Source organism: Drosophila melanogaster, chromosome 3R, assembly GCF_000001215.4.
Source record: "Drosophila melanogaster chromosome 3R".
In the NCBI taxonomy this organism is placed as follows: Eukaryota; Metazoa; Arthropoda; class Insecta; order Diptera; family Drosophilidae; genus Drosophila; species Drosophila melanogaster.
In genome coordinates, this window is record NT_033777.3 from 10,171,007 (window position 1) to 10,189,827 (window position 18,821).

The following is an 18,821-nucleotide window of genomic DNA, read 5'->3' on the forward strand; positions in this document are numbered from 1 at the left end:
CTACCAGACTTTCACCAATAATTCAAGATTGTCCAAAACTAATTAATCGCTTATCTTCAGTCCGTTTCAATTAGTCACTTGAATTTTTATAAACAGAGCAAAATCGATCTAAATGGGCATCCTATAACTAAATAAAACACTCAAAATGTACCTTTTAGTTTTTATTAAATTAAATGATTACATTTTATATAATTACAATTCGTACGTTTAACGCATTTGCCAAATGTTTGTTTCTTAACATTTTAGACTATATTGTAGACTTTATATTTTAAATTAATTTTGTTGGCCTGCCTTTGTTTATTTTTACAAGTAGTTGAAACATTTCACTAATACACATTCGTTCGCACTTATGACAGACTAATGACTTATGTTACGTGGTTGAATTAAAATTAGGCAAAGAGAACTTTAGTACGTTTAGTTTAGTATTTTACAGCGGCATCTCGTCTCCACCATCGTTTTGGAGAAAATTTGGAAAACTTGCAGGTCGGCTAGCATTTTCATGTAGTTATGTACATTTGAGACTCAGAACTCGAGATGGAGAGTTGGGAAACACTTAGGCTAGCTTAAACAATTAATTTTCAATATGGTCGCTTTCGATCGCGTATCGGATTGGGATCTGATCATATATTACTGGGCGGTCCCCGATGGGCGCGCTGTCCGTGTAACGTGGAATGTCTAGAGCCTGGACGCGAATGCACAATTGCATAATCGTTATCATTATCGATTGGCATCGACCTTCGAAGTACGTTGGATAAGTTTGGATTTAATACAATACATTTCAAATTGCAGAAAGTAGGGGAGCAAAGAGGTTCTTCAAGACAGATTAGTTAGCAGCTCTTTAAATTGGCAGTTAGTTATCCATTCGTCTTTTTTTTTATGGAGGGGCGGAGAGTTAGTTAAAGATACAGTATACAAATGCAAATTACTATCGGTTAATTACAGTTGCAGTACTAGGCACGAAATGGTTTTTCATTCTATGTTTTTGTTTTTTCTGTTTTTGTGATCTGTTGTGTTGTAATTGTTGGGTTTTTGTCTTTGCGGTCCAGGATATATATATATATATATATATATATATATACGATACATAAAGATACGCAGATACAAGATACTTTGTGGGCATGCTTTTGTTTTTGTATTGTGTGTGTGGCTCCACAGCAACCAGAAAATAATTTGCGAGAGCAGATCAGATGCATTTTGAAGTGTAGAATAGAGGTGTGTGGTGTGTGTTTACTGTTTGATTGTTTGTTTTATGGAGGCAGCTTAATATCTATCAGACCTATTTGAGTGTATCGTGGAGCCACCGCTGGTGTAGCCCTTGTGGGCATCCCTTCCATGGAGCGAGTAGCGTGATCCGTACTGACTGCCATGCCAACTGCGATACGGATCGTACTCCTCGATAATCGATGGCTCCTTCTCGATGATCTGTAAGTGTTTTTGAATGGTTGAGAACAACAGAATAACGAGGGAATTTTATTGTATACGCAGAGAAAAAGAGGTTCCTGTACTCAACCATATTATGAACTCTGATTAAACTCTGATTTATCTCTGTGTACCTATAAACGTCAGATTTATTACCTCTGTATTGGCACAACTGCAGCTCATGGCCGTGCAGAGGAAGATGTTCATCAGCAACATGATCAGGAAGAGTACGCCCAGGGTGATGGTTAGCCACAGCAGCCAACTGGGCCGTATGCCATCCTCGCAATTGCCCGAGATCACTGCCCAGATATAATAAAATAAATATCATAAATAACCCAGACTTTCAGCGGCTAAACTCACATCTAGCCTCGGCGGGATCGAGCACAAAGACAGTGGTTCCAGCCAAGCTGGAGCCCTCCTCATTTGGACCAAATTTCCGGGGTCCATTGGTGCCCTTGCCAAATCCAGCCAGAGCCACGTCGTTGCAGTCATCGATCTCCACACAGCGACCATAGCACTGGATCACATCGCACTGCAGATGCACCTCAGATCCTAGAATTATTACAGAGAAAGTTAGTATCTGGCCTAATCGGGTGAAAATTCCAGGTCCTACCCTCGGGGAACTTGAACATCGAGGAGAGCACCGCCTCGGCAGCTCGTCCATCGGCTGTGGGCACAAAACGGCTGATGATCTTCGAATCATAGGGGCAGCTTTGGGGGAATAGAGATCATAAGTATGGAATGTGCTTACACTGGAAATAATATTTATTAACTGCTAATTTTTTAATAATAAAGATATTGCGGAATATCTGTACTTTGGGTTCTGCTGATGTTTGACTCCATGTAATTTCAAGAGTTAATCGTTTTTACTGTATACCTTTGCATTTTAAAATATTTTCTTTAATAATCGAGGTGTAAATGGGCTTACCCGCTGTCGTCGGTGAGCTTTTGGGTCCTGTTCTTCTTATCAAAGGCAAAGCAGTTGCCCACACGCAGGCCATAGGTATCTGGGGACGATAATAATATGAGAATATCGTTAAGTATCGAAAGCCTAGGGGCTGGGACTACCCACCGTTTGGCTTAGAGAACTCGGCGCGAATCTTGTACTCGTGACCGTAGACCGTCTCACGCACTCTATGGTCGTTCTCCAGGAACTTGAGCACCACATGGGCGTTATCATCGCTGGAGAAAAAGTAGTGGGATCGGTGGTTTCATAAAGGTTTATTATACAAGCAGGTTGGGTTTAACGGTATGTGTGGCTCTTTAATTGTTCCGTACGGCTGGTGGCTAATTAAAATCGTAGCCAATAGACCCAAAAGCTTTGGGCGAAGCTTCAATTGCAACTGCAAGTTCTGCAATTATGCAATTGCAATTGCAATTGCCGGTCATTGCGCTATGGACAGTTGTGTTGTGGGCCAGATAAGCCGAGATACAATAATATATGTATGTGTACACACGTCTAAAACTATTTGTTGTTCGCCTTGTACCACCGGCTGCCAGCACGATTTTAATGTTTGCGTTTACCACACAGATTCTGTTAACAATTTCTTTGCTTTTTTTCCGGACTTAACAGAGCGCAACGTTTTGGAAAACCGTTTTTAATGCCATTTTTATTTCCCATCCGAGGTTTTTGTGATGGTATTAGCATTAGTGGCATCTCAGTGGGGATTTTAAATTAATTTTAGCTGAGAAAGACTTGCGTAAGACGCAATCGCAATCGCAGTCGAGCAAAGTCATTGGCATTATGCAAATGAGCCGCGAGGCGAGAAGGTAAATTAAATTGTTTTTCGTTCACCTCAAGATGATTATCGAGCCTTCTCAAGACCGTTTACCGTTAATTGAACTGCTGCCCAGTGAGCACTATAAATTTGTTGATTATTCTGCCATTTTTGGGGAATAATTCTCTTTCTCTCCGTTTTTTTTTTTTTTGTAGCCCGCACAAAAGTGGTGATGGAGTGAAAAAATCGTTAAGAATTGTGTGGCCCAAAGCTCAATGGCCTTGGAGTTCTAGTTCCGCAAAAGGCAGAAAGAAATGCGAACAATGGCAAATGGTGGGCTAAGAGCAACACCTACATGCCTGCATAGCCAAATCGAAGCACAATTTGCCATTTGATTTGCCGCCGTCGAGTCTCTGGAAATTGGCCAGCACTTGGGACTGACGGAAGCTTGACCAAAAATTACAGCACACACAGCGTTGTACATCGTTGCCGAAACAGAACAGATCGGAGCCAAACTTAAGTGCAATTGTCTAGACAGGTTAAGCATTCGCATTCGGATTCTACTTACCGCGCATAGCCCGATTTGCCACAGGTAATCACATAAAACTTATCGTCCGCCAATTCCAGGGTCTTGTGCACACGCACGGCCAGTTGGATGGAGCGCTCCTCCGTTCGCTGCGGGGGATTACGTATCGAATGGATGGATGGATAGATGAGGGGGATAGTTCATTTAATTGCCGGTTATTAAAATCTTTATGCCCATGACGTTAATGTTGATTGGTTGGAAAAGCCGAGTTAGGTCCCAATTTATGCTTAGGCTTTAACCATAAAACAGGAGCATTTCGTTTCAGCCAACTCACTTGCAAAAATGCATTCTAAACGACGTGTCTAAGATTGCCTTTCGATACCAGCAATTGCATATAATTTGTTGTAATTTGTACGAAGGATTTCGAAGGATTTATTAATTTCTTATTAAGCTCTTAACTTGGATTCAAAATATAGAAAAAGTATTTTTTCTTGAATTTATTTATAGAGCAAATTTTACTGTTCAATATTATTTGAATTTTGAATTTTACGCATCTTTCAAAAAATTTCTTTGACTGCAGGTGGCTGCCTTAACAGCACGGTTGCAACTTGCACTTGTGGCATGTTAATTGTCACATGATGCAATCGCACAACGAGGAAATGCAAAATGCCGCCAAGTGTGACGCATTTTCCAGTTGTTTATTTTCTCCTTAGCTTAGTAGTTAGTTTTTCCCTGACTCTGATTGCTCTTCAGCTGCTGTTGGTTTGCTCAGATACGGCCATGCTATCATGGATTTCGGTAATTATTTTAGAATCATTTTGAATATCATCTACAGCTGGCTTGTGCAGCGGAATGTGACTGCAGATGGGCAACTGTTCCAAGAATCTCTGCGCTCGGCTGGCCAAGATTTTCCGAGGTAATTGCTCTAACTGTTGCCTAAAGCTTGAATACATTTGTTATGAAGCTTTTTGCATTTTTATTTCCAATATTACAGCACGACCTTGACCCGCAACAGCTTTCCATAAAAAGAGATGTACAAAAAGTACATGTTTCTTTGTCACTTTTGCGCCAGCTGGCAGTTAAACCAGTTTGCTTTGCCCAGTAAATAAGTGTCAATGGAAGTCAGTAAATACTTGGGTGAGTAAATCTATTATTTTATAAATACTTTATATTAACTCGCTGTTATTGGTTTAATCGTACGCCTCCACTTGTCAGGGTATTAAAGCTTTTGATGAATGAGGTTTGGCTTGATTAGAGCTTGGTCAGTGGCCAGTTAAAGCAGTTAGCAAATAAATAAACACAACATATCGCAGTGGTCATACACAAATACCTTCGATGGTCGCAGATCTCTAGCGCTCCATTGGTGGGGAACGTTGTGATGTCACAATCTGTTGCCCAACTCATGCATCACGCAGTTGCATGCCGCAGCGGATGAGCTCATTATCGGGTTATTATCAATGGCCCAGGAAAATGGCAAAGTTTATCCCCTCCCCAGCCACAGAAAATAAACCTAAGTAGGCTCTATGAGCGACTGCCATTACCTGTCTAAATGTGTTGAAATTGCCCGATGGCAAATTATCTTGCGGCAACTGCCTACTACGATCTTTGTATATTGCATTCGCAATTAACATTTAAATGTACATATAATGGTGCTAGACAAAGAACCATAGCTGCCATCATCAAATAATGGCAAACAATCTCGACTGGGGCAACCCACTCGCAGCAAGAGCGAATATAGAAATAATAACAATAATAGTGCCCGTAATAAGAAAAATAAGTTCAAGTACGCCAGCCGAGCCACAATGCTTTGAATGTCTTGAACTTTATGTAAAAATTGTTGGGCGTCTTGGCCATTGTCAGCGCCAATTTCATGCTCTGCCAGCTGCTCCGGAGCAGACTTAAAGATATCTTGAGGTGGGAGTGAGGAGTACGAGTAGGTACTGCTGAAGCTGCAGAGACGAGGGCGAAAGTGGTCGACTGCAGTCGGCATTTTTAGCTGGCCAAGGTCAGCTGTGAAGGCATTTCGCTCCAGCAATTAAAGTCGCTCGAAAAATATTTGCCAAGAAATAGAATCGAAATTGCTGCCGCCACGAAAACAATTCTTTTGACACAAATTCCACGCAGCCGGCACAACAAACATCGAATCCAACATCCACATCACAGCCACAACAACCACAACAGAGGCTTGGAATGCTGTCAAAGTCGAAGCGTGGAAAGCCGTGTCTGGGCATGTGAAATCCGCCGTCTGCAGCTGAAAACTAGACGCCGGCGCATGCTGCCAAGGCACTCCCTTTCAGAACAGCCAGCGAACATTAAGGTACAGTAAAGCACTGAGTACATGAACTCTTTAGCGCAACACAGGCCCTCAAATTGGGGGTAACACACCTAGATATATTTGGCTATGCTTGTTTCAAAACCAATCGCTTACTTAACTGCTAGAAACTTAAACGATTTATTACGTTTTATGAATTTTTAAGTTGTAATAATATGAATGCAGATATCTAAGCTATAATTTATTAGGTGAATTTTAATTCTAACTACGTTTATAATACTGTTTAACCCTACATCAGTTTGCTTTCAATAAAAAGCTTATGCTTTTAATCCATTTTTACCAATTTAAACAAAGGTTTAATGTACTCGTGGTTTACTGTATAACACTGTACATAAGCTGTGACCATATGCGCGTTTGTGTACACGTAAAAATAAAATTCAAGCCGCTGTTGCGATAAGCGTGATTTAATTTTATGGGGGACCTCCCCTTTTTTTGTTCGCATCCCGAAAGGAAGGTGAGCCTTGAAGCTGCAAATCTCCCCATCATCGAAAGCCGGGCTCTAGTTTTTTTTTTTTACATTAACTGACTGTCTAGAGAGCGGGGGGGGGGGGGGAAATTGGAATACAGGGTGCGGTCCTTAGGATTTGACATTGCAATTAATAATGTTGTATGTGCTTGTACTTATAAGCATCTGGCAGTCAGCCCTATAGATATGGATAATTTGCATTTCAACGCATTGCACTGGGCCACACTATGGCTAATGCGATTTGCCTTTGACTGGCAATTGTTCGAGTGCGTGTACGAGTGGAAAAAGCCGGATCTCAGACCCACACGGAATTGCAGTCGCCGGCTGTCAACGCCTGTGATGCACGTAGGATTAAACTTGATTTTTATTGCCATCGTTACTATATAGATTGACTGCAACGTCGACCAGGCCAGGCGACCAGGGTAGCGTCTTAGCTGATTTGCGTTGATTTGGGGCCAAGACTCAAGTACATGGCCGATAGGCGGGCTAAAATTTATGCACATGCGTGCCCTTTTTAGCCAGACAAGGTCTCAGACCTTGGCATCAGGTATCTCTAGTCCCCCATTTGTTGGTCTTTCATTCAGACTGAAGCTCTTTTGTCTGTTGTCTTGGATCGGCAGTTTTCCAGCTGCCCGAGGATTGCCTCATAGTTCACAGTTGGTGGGGTTTTGGCAGGGTCTTTGCACTAACTCACTGCCTGTATTTTGGTGGTAATTTGGCAATTTTACTGGCTGCCTGACGAAATTAATTTGCAATTTGTCAACGCGAAGGTGGTAAACGAAAGACTTAAGACACGAACTTTCTGGTTGTGTTGGTAACTGTATGGCAATTGCTGATAAAGCGGGTCTCTTTAAGTTGGTTTTCGTCAATTACTTGCAAAGTATCTTTACTGTGTTCTGTATAATTTTACACACAACATTACCTAATTATATGATATTAGCAAAAAGTATGCAATGCTCTTAATGAACCATCTTTACCACATTGTTTGCTTGAAAAGTAGAGTACTACTTTTCTCCCATGAACTTTGACTTTTTTTAATAGCATTCTATTTTCTATTAGCCCTTCTTTCTTTTCCCCCTGCCTAACAAATATTTTAAGTATATTTTGAAAATTTTAACAGAATTAAAGATATTTTCCCAACCGCAACATTAAGTTGTGCATAGTTTAGTGATTAGATTGGTTAGAGAAGCGCGGATGTTATGCTTACATTGCTCCCACTCACGTTGCTGACCAGGATGCCACAATAGTCACTGGCGCCCTGTTTGGCCCACAGATTGAGGCTAAAAGCCACCTGGTCGCTGCCATCGCCCATGGCCATGCAGCCCGGAGTGCGGTAGTCCCGGACGTGGACGGCGCCTGTGTAGCCGGAGCTCATCTTCACCTTGATGTTCATTGTGCCCGCCTTGCATGTGGCCGTAACATGGGGAGCAAATTCGGATGGGGAAGCCGGTGGTTCCTGTGTTGTGACCTGCAATGAATATGAAATGCGAAAAGCGTTAGGCATGTCTACCATCTTCTCTGGTTAATAACTTTGACCCGATTTCTGGACCCTGGGAACTAACACTAACACGGACCGCAAATTAATGCCAACTCATTGGACAAACACAGTGGAAACAGCAGCCAAAGAGGAAAATTCAAATTAATTTTAAATGGTTAGCCAAAGAGTCAGCCGTAGTCGCAATTAATTGCGAAAAGGCAAAGGCATCGCACACGGACCCGGAGATTGGCCAGAACTTTGGGCCAGAACACAGCTGCCAAAGTTCTGCACGTTTTGGGTCAGTTTTCAGCTTACAGTCGAGCGCACTGTCAAAGGCATTTGGCTCTAAGATAATTTATTGGCGTGCTCGACTTGGGCTGCTGTCGCTCCGTCGTGATAATTGAATTTGTGCTCTAGCTTTAGAGCCGCAGAACGTTAGGGAATGACGGTACAAAGAATGAAGTGGGTACACCCAAAAAAGTTAAGAAAATAGTAAGCCACAATTTTAAGAATTCGATTAAAAAGATATTGTGGGATTATAATTTCCTTAAGCGAGGAGGAGGTTATTGCACTTTCATATTTGTGTTGAATTCAATAATAATCCTGTACCAATACTCAAACTTCTATGGCACCAATTAGAACCAAAACGATTCAGCTGTGTTCTTAATTTGCATATAAAAGTCACTGGCTGCCAGAATTATTTCACATATGTCTACTTCCGTTTGACAAATGAAAGACTTAAGACACGAACTCGTTTGCTGGCAAGCATGCTTGTCTGTTAAAGCTGGCAGGCAGACTTTAAACTCTTATAAGGATTTAAATTGAAATTGAAGAAGTATAAATAAAAATAATTTTTTCGAGTGCAGGCGCTAGATAAGCCGCGCCAAAGTTAAGTAAGCCATGTCATGACAATCGCCCAGACACCGCCTTTGTGGGTCCAACTGCGCTCACGTTTCGCCGGCCCTCGGGCGCGTCCAAATCGAGGGGATTTCTCCTGGACAGCCTGATCCCAATTTCTGTCCGACGCGAAAGGCTTTTGATTTATATCTACTTTCAAAAGGCACACAGAGGCAGCATCCCGTTCGCCCTTTGGCTTGCCAAAAAGAGAAAAATATGAAATTTTGTGCAGTCATTGAAGCAATTAATTTCACATCCGATCATCCACCGCCCGCTGCAAAGCTGCTACTGTGCGTCAGGTGAAATGCAGCCGGATGACCCAGTTACCAGCTCCAAAACGCTGACAGTGCCAAAAGCATGTTGGCCAGTGTGCCACTTTCTATGGCAACTAGAACATCCACTTTGCATGCCATCAGCAATTTATTGTATCTCAATGCGCCGGCCACTTTAATCAAAAGAAAATAAAAAAAAAACACAAATCCATAGGAGAGACAATGACAATGCGATGGTGGTTGGTGGATCTCCACCATCTCCGTCGATCGGGAGTTCAATGCGCCGCGAGGGTCACATGAGTGGGTCCCCAGAGCGACTATGGCGAACTCCCATGACAATTTGTCGCTCGGCGAAAAGGCAATTGTTTTGCATGCATTTTTGCTGTTTTTTTGTTGTTTTTCTTCTCACCAACTGCAACTGCGGCAGTCAATTAAAATAGTTTTTGCATGCTCGTTTCACTATCGTTTCGAGTGTGGCGGCGGCTTGTTAAAATAGCTAACCCAAAGTACAGCACTCCGCTATTGTATTATGCAACACGCTCTGATTGTGGTTGGGGCAAAAAATAGGAATAGGAAAAAAAAAAAACCAAACGCAAACCCAAATACAATTAGACACTTGCGCTGCCAGTCACGCCATGGCCAATGAGGCAGTGAGCCGCGGCATTTGGCTTGATGGATTTTCCCCGCAGGACACTACGGCCGAGTGATTTCTCACAAATTCCAACTCCTTTGCCTTTTCCGCACCGAACCGCATGCAAAATCGTATCGCAAAATCGAAACGCAGCTGGAACCAGATGTGGAGACCCAAAAGACTCTCGGACTCGCCCAGGATCATTAAGTGGAGCCCCAGATGGATGTGATTTATATGGCTGCAAGGAAGGGGTCAGGCCATAAACTAAAAGTGTTCGGACCGCCGCTTTTAAGCAGCTTAGCTATTAAGCCAAGTGACGTGGGCAATTAGTACAGGAAGGCCAACTCGTTTGTATTTCTTTTTTTATATTTTTTTTTGCACGAGCAATTATCTGCTTAAGAATGACAAAACTGCAAGACTTTAAGTGAAAAATGGAGCTCTGCCTGGGGCGGCGGGGAGACCGCCCTGAAAATGCTGGAAAACATGGGAAATTAAGTTGGAGCTATTGAGCGAACGACTTAATGATCTGTCATAAAACCGAATTAGTATTTATGTGTCTGCAGACAAATGAATGTGTTTGCTTTTTTTACAATTGGACAATAAAGTTTTGAGTAGCACCTTGCACAGAGGTATGGTATGAAAGATCACATGTAGATTTTAGATCTGGGAAAAGTAAATTTACCAACTTGAAGCCATAATAAATTATAAAAACAACCGTTTTTGTTTAATAAAACTTGGAAAGTGCAATAATTTAACAGTGCATGTTAACTAACTATGGTTTATCTTAAAAATAACAACGAATGGTATGGATGACTTTCCTGCAAGCACTCAATAATATAGATTCCCATATCGTTTTTGGGACGTAAAACTTGAGCACCTTCTTAGCTTGGGCAATTAAATGTGATTGTGATTTATGTGAACTGCTAATTCCACTCAATTTACGCTGCCAGCCAGCCAGTCAGGGTGTGTTTCCTTTAACTTAAATATTTCACAAGAGCCAGCGAAGTTTTATTATTTTTTTTCCCTTGATTTTAGATTTTTAGTCGAGCGATACAATCTCCAATAGTCCAAATGCAGCTGCGCATAGCTGGCCGAAATAGATTGCCAAACATATTCCGATCGCTGGGAGTCGAAAAACATGTGCTGCCAGTTTGGCTTAGAAGCTGAAAAACAAAAAACTCGTGCATAACAAAAGGTGGGGAGTCACATACATATTTCGCGTGCATTTGAATTTCCGCTATGTGGCGCTCGGGCAATAAAGCTCGGATCGAAGTAAATTATAACATAAAGTCCGGGCCAAGCCTTGCCAACTCCAACTAAGACTAAGCCGGGTTTTCAGATGGCAAAGAGTCCAGCGAATGCTTGCTGATTGCAAATTGTCACGGTATTTTCGCTGGCAGCGCATAAATTGCCGTTTAACTCGCATTACAGTACCGCGAAAAACTCCAGATGGGAGCGTATTTATGTGGCGGTTGTGGCTTTTTGGCCAGAGCTTCAGCTTCATCGGCTTGGACCTGGCCGAAAAGCTTAATGAAGCTGACATCGACGGTGGAGGAAACCCGTTTCGAGCTTTGCCTGATTATATAATGCAAACGGCGAGTGAAGTGACAGCTGAAAGGGTTTTTCCAACGGTTTTATCTTTTGGTCAGAAGATGGGAGTTAGGAGTTAGGGTTCACCGATAGATAAACAAACACAATGAGGAGCAGAAGGAGGAAAAGCCGTGGGCAATTAATGTCGCCGCGGCTTCAATTAAATTTCAATTGCCGGCGCGCTCTTCCCATTGAAGTTCTGACGCGCTAATTCCATGGCACGTCGCTTGGACCCGCGATGGATCCTCCATGGTGGTGGTTACCTGTTGGCCCCACCTTTTGACTCTCTGTCAGCGGGTCTGCACGTTCTGGCGGCGACCCTTCCATCGATTCGGTGGGTCAATTGTGTGCGGCTCATAATGAAACGCTGTCGTACCATTAATATAATAATAAGCACTTGTTCGCCGCCCAACCCCTTCTTCATTCCCCAAAATCCAAATCATATGTCTGGCCTTTTGTTAGGAGTCCGTTGAAAGGTCTTCAATAGAAAAGCTTTGTAGCTTCTACAAAATATAGCTGAACAACATTCCATACGGTGTGTTCTCTGCCGGTTATTTATGTTGCTTATTTATCGATGGTCTGCAGAAGAATCCAGTTCCGAAAAAGCAGTAGCCCCGACGAATGTCTTCTGTTAATGAGTTTCGCTCCGACCAGCTGGGAAATTATGCTAAGTACTTTCTATTCTTGATGCTTACAAGGGCTTGCCATGTTTTGAAAGTTTTCTTTAATTGAATTAGCCTCCTTTTGGCGGCCAAAAAAGGGCAGTTCATTCATCCGAATGTTCTCATAATCATTTCACTACATGTTACAACCAATTTTCAGTCCGAAGTGCATCTTCATTAATATCTTTTGTGTTTCATTTTTAAGTAAAGCATATATTCTCCTGACCCTAAAGGTTCTTGTTAAAGAAATAAGCTCCATTACCCAAAACATCATATAATTTTTTTTTACTTGTAATAGACATTTTCGATTTTTGATTGTCGTTTTAAACCTAAAACTTATCATAAAAAAGGTCACCCAATGTGCATTGGCAGTCCAAACTTTCATTTAAAGTTTTAAACATTACCCCCTAGTCATCATTTACTTGATTGAAACAATCGTTTATCGTGATTCTGATTTGGCATCAAAGCTGTCACACTTTCTTTGGTCATCGCCTTAATTGCTGACAAAGGTTCGGCTGCACGAAAAACACATTTTGAAAAAGTTAGTTCCCAGCAGCCGAACCAAAAACCAAAAAACTGCCCTCGGTGTGTCTGCAATTTTCATAAATGTGCACTTTCCATGCGCATCATCTTGGCCAGAATTTGAAAGCCAGGCCAAGTCCCATACTGAGTTGAAAATTACCCAAAAAGCCCTGGGCTTCAATGACAGTCGGCCGTGCAGCGAGGAGAAAAGCAGAACTGGGGAATAGTTTTTCCCATTAGTTTCAAATAAAACCTACTTTTACCTCGGGCCACCGAAGCTGGAGCAGAAAAACAAAGGTAAAAACAATTGCTAAATTGTTTTTTTTTTGTGTCTGTTACTGTCGACTGACTGACGGTCTGGCGGAGAACGGAGAGAAGCAGAGCAAACCTGCAGGTGAACAATGCAAGTTAATCAAATAATGAACATGTGCTAGCCCAGCCGCAGGCAGTGTCAGCTAAAGTCAAACAAAAGAAAGAACTTTCTCCGTACTTGCGACCACCGATGACCCAATATGCCAAACACTTTTGCATAAATTTTAATGAATTTCACGCTACACCGATCCGCCCAGCATTGAGCGAAATAATTCGCACTGCTGGATCGACGCGGCGTTAAATTGCGCCAACTCAGTGGCTCGGTTATTTGCCAAGTGTATTGGTATTGCTCTGATCCAACAGAGCTAGTGGCTCGGCAGTGATGCCAGCAATATCAAAAAACACTAATGTAAAGTACAAAAAAAGAAAATGGATAAATATTAGACATATTTTGTAAATATACTTTTATTTAATTAAGATTTTAAATACAGACCATTTTTACAGTTTCTGTGTTACAAATAAGAAACAGAAAGTAATACAATATGCATTTAAATCTGTTTCTATATGCGATGAAAAGTCTTTTTAATCTCTCAATTGTCACCACTGAAACTCGCACAGTTTCGTGCAGAAATCGTTCGGCTTTGACATAAACATGCAATTTGGTGGCCAATTTCCTTCTGGCCAACTCCCCGAGAGTTATGACCAAATAGCCATAGAAACTAACTGCGCACACTCAATCTAATGGGTCCAGTCGCGGCAAGACGACATCAGCTCTACGATCGAGAGAACGGGATGGCAATGGCAACGGCAATGGCTTCCTGTCCAGGGGCCAGACATCAGAGTCAAACCTGGTAGACTACGACGATACTACTAACCCAGTGCTGAACTGGCGTTGCGTGCAGTGACCAAACTGGTTGCTCTTCTAATTGCCCCGGTCTCCAGTGCGTGGCGATCGGTTTATGGAGACGGGTGCCAGGTCTTGGCCAGTAATGCAGTTCACTTCATTGCACCCGGTGAAGATCACTTTTGTGGTCAATATGCAGCCGTCTTTGCGATGCTCATATTTTCTGTTAATCGGAGCATAATGGCCGGATTTAAGGCTTGATATTTACTCGGCATTCTGCGGTTATCAACGGCTCAAAAAAAAAAACGATATAAATCCCGGCTCAGTTTGATAAAACCATCTTGGCCAACTGTATCTGGCACAAACCGTTAGCACTCATACTCGTAAAAAGAGGTAAACAAAAACTAAATAAGAACTTAAAGAATTTCAATGAAATGGCCGCGACAATCAGCGAGCTTGTTGTCTAAGTCTTTTGTTTGGCGGCCGCTTGAAGTTTCCCTGTAAAATTCTCGGCCACCGCTGCTAAGTCATCTAAAGTTCTGAGAATAATATATCCGCGACTAAGTCTGAGTAAACAATGAATCATATCTTGGAGCACATTCATACGCATACTAAAGCTTTATTTTTTACTGCCTGCCGGCAACCGCAGCTGTAATTCAGGTAGGGTCGCAGATTTAGAAGGAGAATCGAGGGGCCGAGAGTAAAGACCACTGTGGGGCACTTCAATTGGCTTTTGGCAGCCGTTGTGAAGCACGTGCTTGTCAGTCGAGAATGGATTTGCGGTTTATTTTGATACCCTCGCAGGGGAAACAAACCAAGTGGATAGCTCAAGTTTCTTCACTTCAGGCAATAGTTTTTTTCAAGTCGTTATTGCTATTTGTAGAGCAAACAAGACTCTTATCAATAATTGTACTTGAAATTTCGGTTTTTGCAAGACTCACAAATATGGAATAGAATATGAAATCTTTTCATGTCAAATTCATTTTCAATGACATTTGTGTACAAAATATTTTGTCTGCCTAACTTAAGCTTCACGCTCTGTTAACTTGGGAACAATTTTATTTTTAAGCACATGCTTTTAAAATAAGTTAGATCAAGTTTCTTTAAGCCTGGCGGAATAGTTTGGCTTCTTTCCAACTGAAAAGAGCACTCAACTTAAATTTTGTTTAATCCTCACAACTTCAACCACAACACAAGCTACCTGTGGTCGAATTTAAAGCGTCACTTCTGGCCAAATACGCCACATTCTTTTTCGCTGTTTGGGTTTTATTTTCTGAGCTCTTTTTTTTTTTATAAATTTTACTTCATATACCGTATCGTAAATAAATGGTGGGTTGTTTTCGTTCTCTTATATGGTTGCTGGCAGGCCAAAGCCATGACGACATGGCAATACAAACTGATTCGTTTCTTATATACACATTTACGTATGGATTGCCATATATTCATATTGAATCGGATGGCATCGAGAATTAGCATATTTCATTCGCTTTCAGCTTATTTCTGTTCGCTGCTCGCTGACATTGAAACTGATTTTAATGGCCCGTAACAACAAAAACATGGCAATGACAATATGTACAAGTACACGCTAATGTGCAAGTCAATATTTAACGCCGAATGAAGGCGTCGATTTAAATGAGTTAACCGTCTACTAGTTTTGGGCATCTCTATGTCAAAACGACGGTGCGTTGAGCATATTAATCCAAGGAAAAGAGAACTACTCGAGCCTATGCTAACAGTCATTTGGGTAACTGAAAACCAGCCGAAAAAGGCGCTAGTTCATTTATTGTTTAATGAGTGTGAAAAGCGGGTTGGCCGAGTACCGCAAGCCAAGCCAAGTTTCAGTTTTAACCGACACTCAACACGCACACATGCGGCGAAAATTACTTTCGCATAAGTTGCTGTTTACATGGGTATTTTTCTGACTTGACTGACTTTTTGGCCAGACGCGGCGATGGGTAAACTTATATCATCGTCTCCGTCGTCATTATTATGATCATCATCGCCAACAAGATGATAATTACCCAAGAGATTGCGTTTTGTTTGCCGTTGCTTTTACGTATGCTTCAAGGTTTTGTGAGTTTTGCATTAACCAAAAGCCAACTAACTCGGTCGCGCAGTCTCTGTTTTCCCAGTACTTAAAGTTTTCGAGCCAAGCTGTTAGCCGTAGGCCGATTGTTTGCCAAGCCCAGAGAGCGAATTTTGACGCCCACACCCCGAAACCCGGCATTTCATGATGTCATTTTCTCCAACGGCCGCTGACTTCGATGTATGGTTCAACATACCCGTTATCAATTATTTGGCGGGTGATGTGGGCAGCGACAAGGGCGGATCTTGTCAAGTTTATAAAGCTCAAGTGTCAGGAAATCATTTGACCAGTCAAAAATCAATAATTTTGTGACAGAAAACATTTTTGTTTTAGTTTCAAGTTTTACTTTATGCCAAACAATAGAAACAGAAGTACCTCACTTCATACAGTAAAAGTACAAAACAATACAGCACTTCCTAAGATCAGAAAGTAATTCCGCTAACCGGAAAGGTAAAATATGCTTAACTCATTAACGTGAGCTCTATATATGATGCAAGTTATTAGATTGAAATGAAATCAACTTATTCATTGTCAGAAAAACCAAATTATTGGTTTGAAGTGTCGTGAAAACTGAGGAAAAATTCCCCTGTTCGGCCTAATCCAGACTTGAACTAATTTCAATTGGTGCCGAGCCCCAACAACTCTCACCATGATAGATTTGTGCCATTTCATAGGAAAACTGAAATCGAACCAAGCTAAATCAAAAAATGAAACCAAAACCTAGTAAACTCCTGAAGCGCTCACGAACAATGGACCAATTTTTGGGGGGCTTGTGAGGAAGGGCGAGGAGGGGGGCACAGTTGGGTAAAAGTTAAGATATCGGTCAGTGGCACATTTGGAGTATGACTGCGGATAGGCGGGGAATCGGGCAACCGGAGCACTAAGCCTGCCTGCAGAGTTATAGTTATGACCGTGGTGGAGTCACGGCGATGGCAATTGCTATTGATAAACTGGCCCAGCTGCAGTCAATGTAGAGTTCATTAATTTGTCTGCCCTGGAAAATTGCCGTGGAAAATCTAGAGGCCTAGTTCGGACCAAGCCCAAGCCATGGATACGGTAGAAAAGGCATTGTAGAAGATAGTAGGGCCTGGTAGTTAACCCCGTTTTCATGGCCGTCGCAGAACATTATTGTATGCAAATGAAAAGTGAAATGTCCAGAAAGTGGTCTAATTATCTTTTACTTACCTGTCCAGCCAGAAACAGCAGCACGGGCAGGAGCCAAAGGCCCCGGCTATCTGGCCTCTTGCTTTTCGTCATCATCATCACGTTCGCTTCCTAAGTCTTTCGTTTGTCTTTGTTCGCGGTAGTGTTATCCTTTTGGGCAGCTGCAATTACGCGGAACGTTTATCACCCAATTGAGCAATTGTGCAATTGTCTGGTGCTGATTATAGCCCACTTCATGCAACTCACGCAGTTGTCAGGCTGCAGCTGCATTCGAATTGATGGGTTTTATTCGTTAAATCCCATTCCTACTAAATTACTCATCCGCCGAGTGACTCAAGGCAACTACAGAGAACAAAAGCTAACACTAGACGCACTAAACAGAACTTATCTCAGGTATGCATTTTCTATTTATCACTTCGTTTTCATCTAGAGAGTTTAATTTTTTAAAGTTGTTTGAGATGATTTCGAGAACCTGGGAATCATAACTTTCTATGAAGTTTTTAAGTATACATACGTGACTCGAGTGCATCGGATTTCTAATCTTTTAATATGCCCTTTTTGATCTGATTAGTTTTTTTCTAAGACAACTCATCCCATTCTCACGTATTTTGATTTCGTTTTCGGCTCGACCCCGACCCGATTGAACCGCGCCGAATAAACATCAAAGTGGAGTTTACTCGGAAAAATGTTTCGCAAATCAAATGAAACAATGAGTTGGAATGCCGCTAACAAGTTTGCTCAAAAATATATTTGTTTGCCGCACAAAGATCACAAAAAATAGCCCCACTTACGTCATTTGCTGAAAATGTGACATGAAAGCTTAAAAGGCGAAACAATCGTTAAAAAAATTGACATTTGTACCAGATTGAATATTTATTGTTAAACTAAATATCAACATGTTATCTCAAAAAATGAGCTTAATTTATGCTTCTATTTTTTGTGGCTTGAAGTTATTTATTGCCCTCATATGTGATTTATTTAGCTTTTCTAAGAGCAAACTCAAGCGGAAATGCCTGACACACCTACACACGCAATTCTGAACTAACATTATCAAACAACTTTATAATTAAAGCATTTTCATGCAGCTGGGCAGTAATATGCACCATTCAAGTCAACCTAAGGCTTTTAGCAAAAAAGTTAGTCATTTTTATTAGTTAATGAAAAAAACTTAACTCGTATCTGATGCTGCAGTTAAGAGAGAAAAGTTTTGGGCTAAGAGCGCATCTTGAAGAGAAACGAGAATAACTCAACTAACTCGCAAATTCGCGCATATTCCAGACAATTTAATACCATAATTTAAATGTTAGCTAGACACTCAACTAACTAAACCTATTTTGCATGAAGTTGGCTATAATCAGCAGTAGTTTTCCATCATTAAACTTCATTTGGTTTTTCGTTTTTGTTCACTTTAAAGTTTATACATTTTGCTGCTCTTTTCAACAGAGCGACGTGTGAGCAACACGTGAAAACAAGTTTTATGCAACAGCTCATTGTTTACTTATTGTTGTTGGGGTCGTTTGTAAAATGTGTTTATTTATTCGAAAAAGTTGTTTTTATTTGCTATTACTCAGCTACCTGCACTCCGCACTAATGATTATTACTTTTGAAACGCGTTAAAGCACTACAATTGTTAAATAGATTTAGTCGGGAACTTTCCGCTTGACACGTTAACAGTTCGAGAGATTGTTGGCAACTGAATCGCAGAGACGGAAATTGCTCTAAGCCAAGCTTTGCTGTTTCGGCTTGGCTGCTTTATTTTGTTTCTTCTTGTTTTAACTCTCTCTTTCTCTCGCTCTCTTTGTGCTGCTCTTTTTGGACACATCTTCGTTTGTTTTGGCCATTATTACTTTGCCTACTCATTCTGGCCATCGGAGGCGTTACCATATCGCTGGAAAAAGAATTT

The 18,821-nt window shown here is 41.4% G+C and overlaps 1 protein-coding gene across 4 annotated transcripts; it reads right to left on the bottom strand.

The window, feature by feature from the left end:
• Window positions 1–149: 149 nt before the first annotated feature.
• On the bottom strand, window positions 150–18,597 carry CG12814 (uncharacterized protein). 4 transcript variants are annotated; one of them, NM_141727.4, is made up of 11 exons: window positions 18,494–18,597; window positions 16,940–17,079; window positions 7,684–7,929; window positions 3,706–3,812; window positions 2,492–2,601; window positions 2,348–2,426; window positions 2,033–2,130; window positions 1,780–1,971; window positions 1,576–1,718; window positions 1,277–1,422; window positions 150–735 (listed from the first exon to the last, which is right to left on the bottom strand). In NM_141727.4, exons 2-11 carry the CDS (start codon window positions 17,012–17,014, stop codon window positions 621–623), a joined length of 1,311 nt encoding a protein of 436 aa, NP_649984.3. In that variant the 5' UTR covers window positions 17,015–17,079; window positions 18,494–18,597; the 3' UTR covers window positions 150–620. The 4 variants fall into 4 exon arrangements, with proteins under 4 accessions (NP_649984.3, NP_001262454.1, NP_001262453.1 ...); NM_001275525.1 differs by having other exon boundaries at window positions 7,669–7,929; NM_001275524.1 differs by having other exon boundaries at window positions 150–1,422.
• Between the last annotated feature and the right edge of the window lie 224 nt (window positions 18,598–18,821).

Bases quoted from the DNA above. Each gene is read 5' to 3' on its own strand.
- CG12814 (NM_001275525.1), bottom strand. From the start codon at position 17,014: ATGATGACGAAAAGCAAGAGGCCAGATAGCCGGGGCCTTTGGCTCCTG. The intron at 3,813-7,668 runs GTAAGCATAACA...AATCCCCCGCAG, and splicing joins GCAACGTGAGTGGGAGCAAT to CGAACGGAGGAGCGCTCCAT. The intron at 1,719-1,779 runs GTGAGTTTAGCC...ATATCTGGGCAG, and splicing joins CGATCCCGCCGAGGCTAGAT to TGATCTCGGGCAATTGCGAG.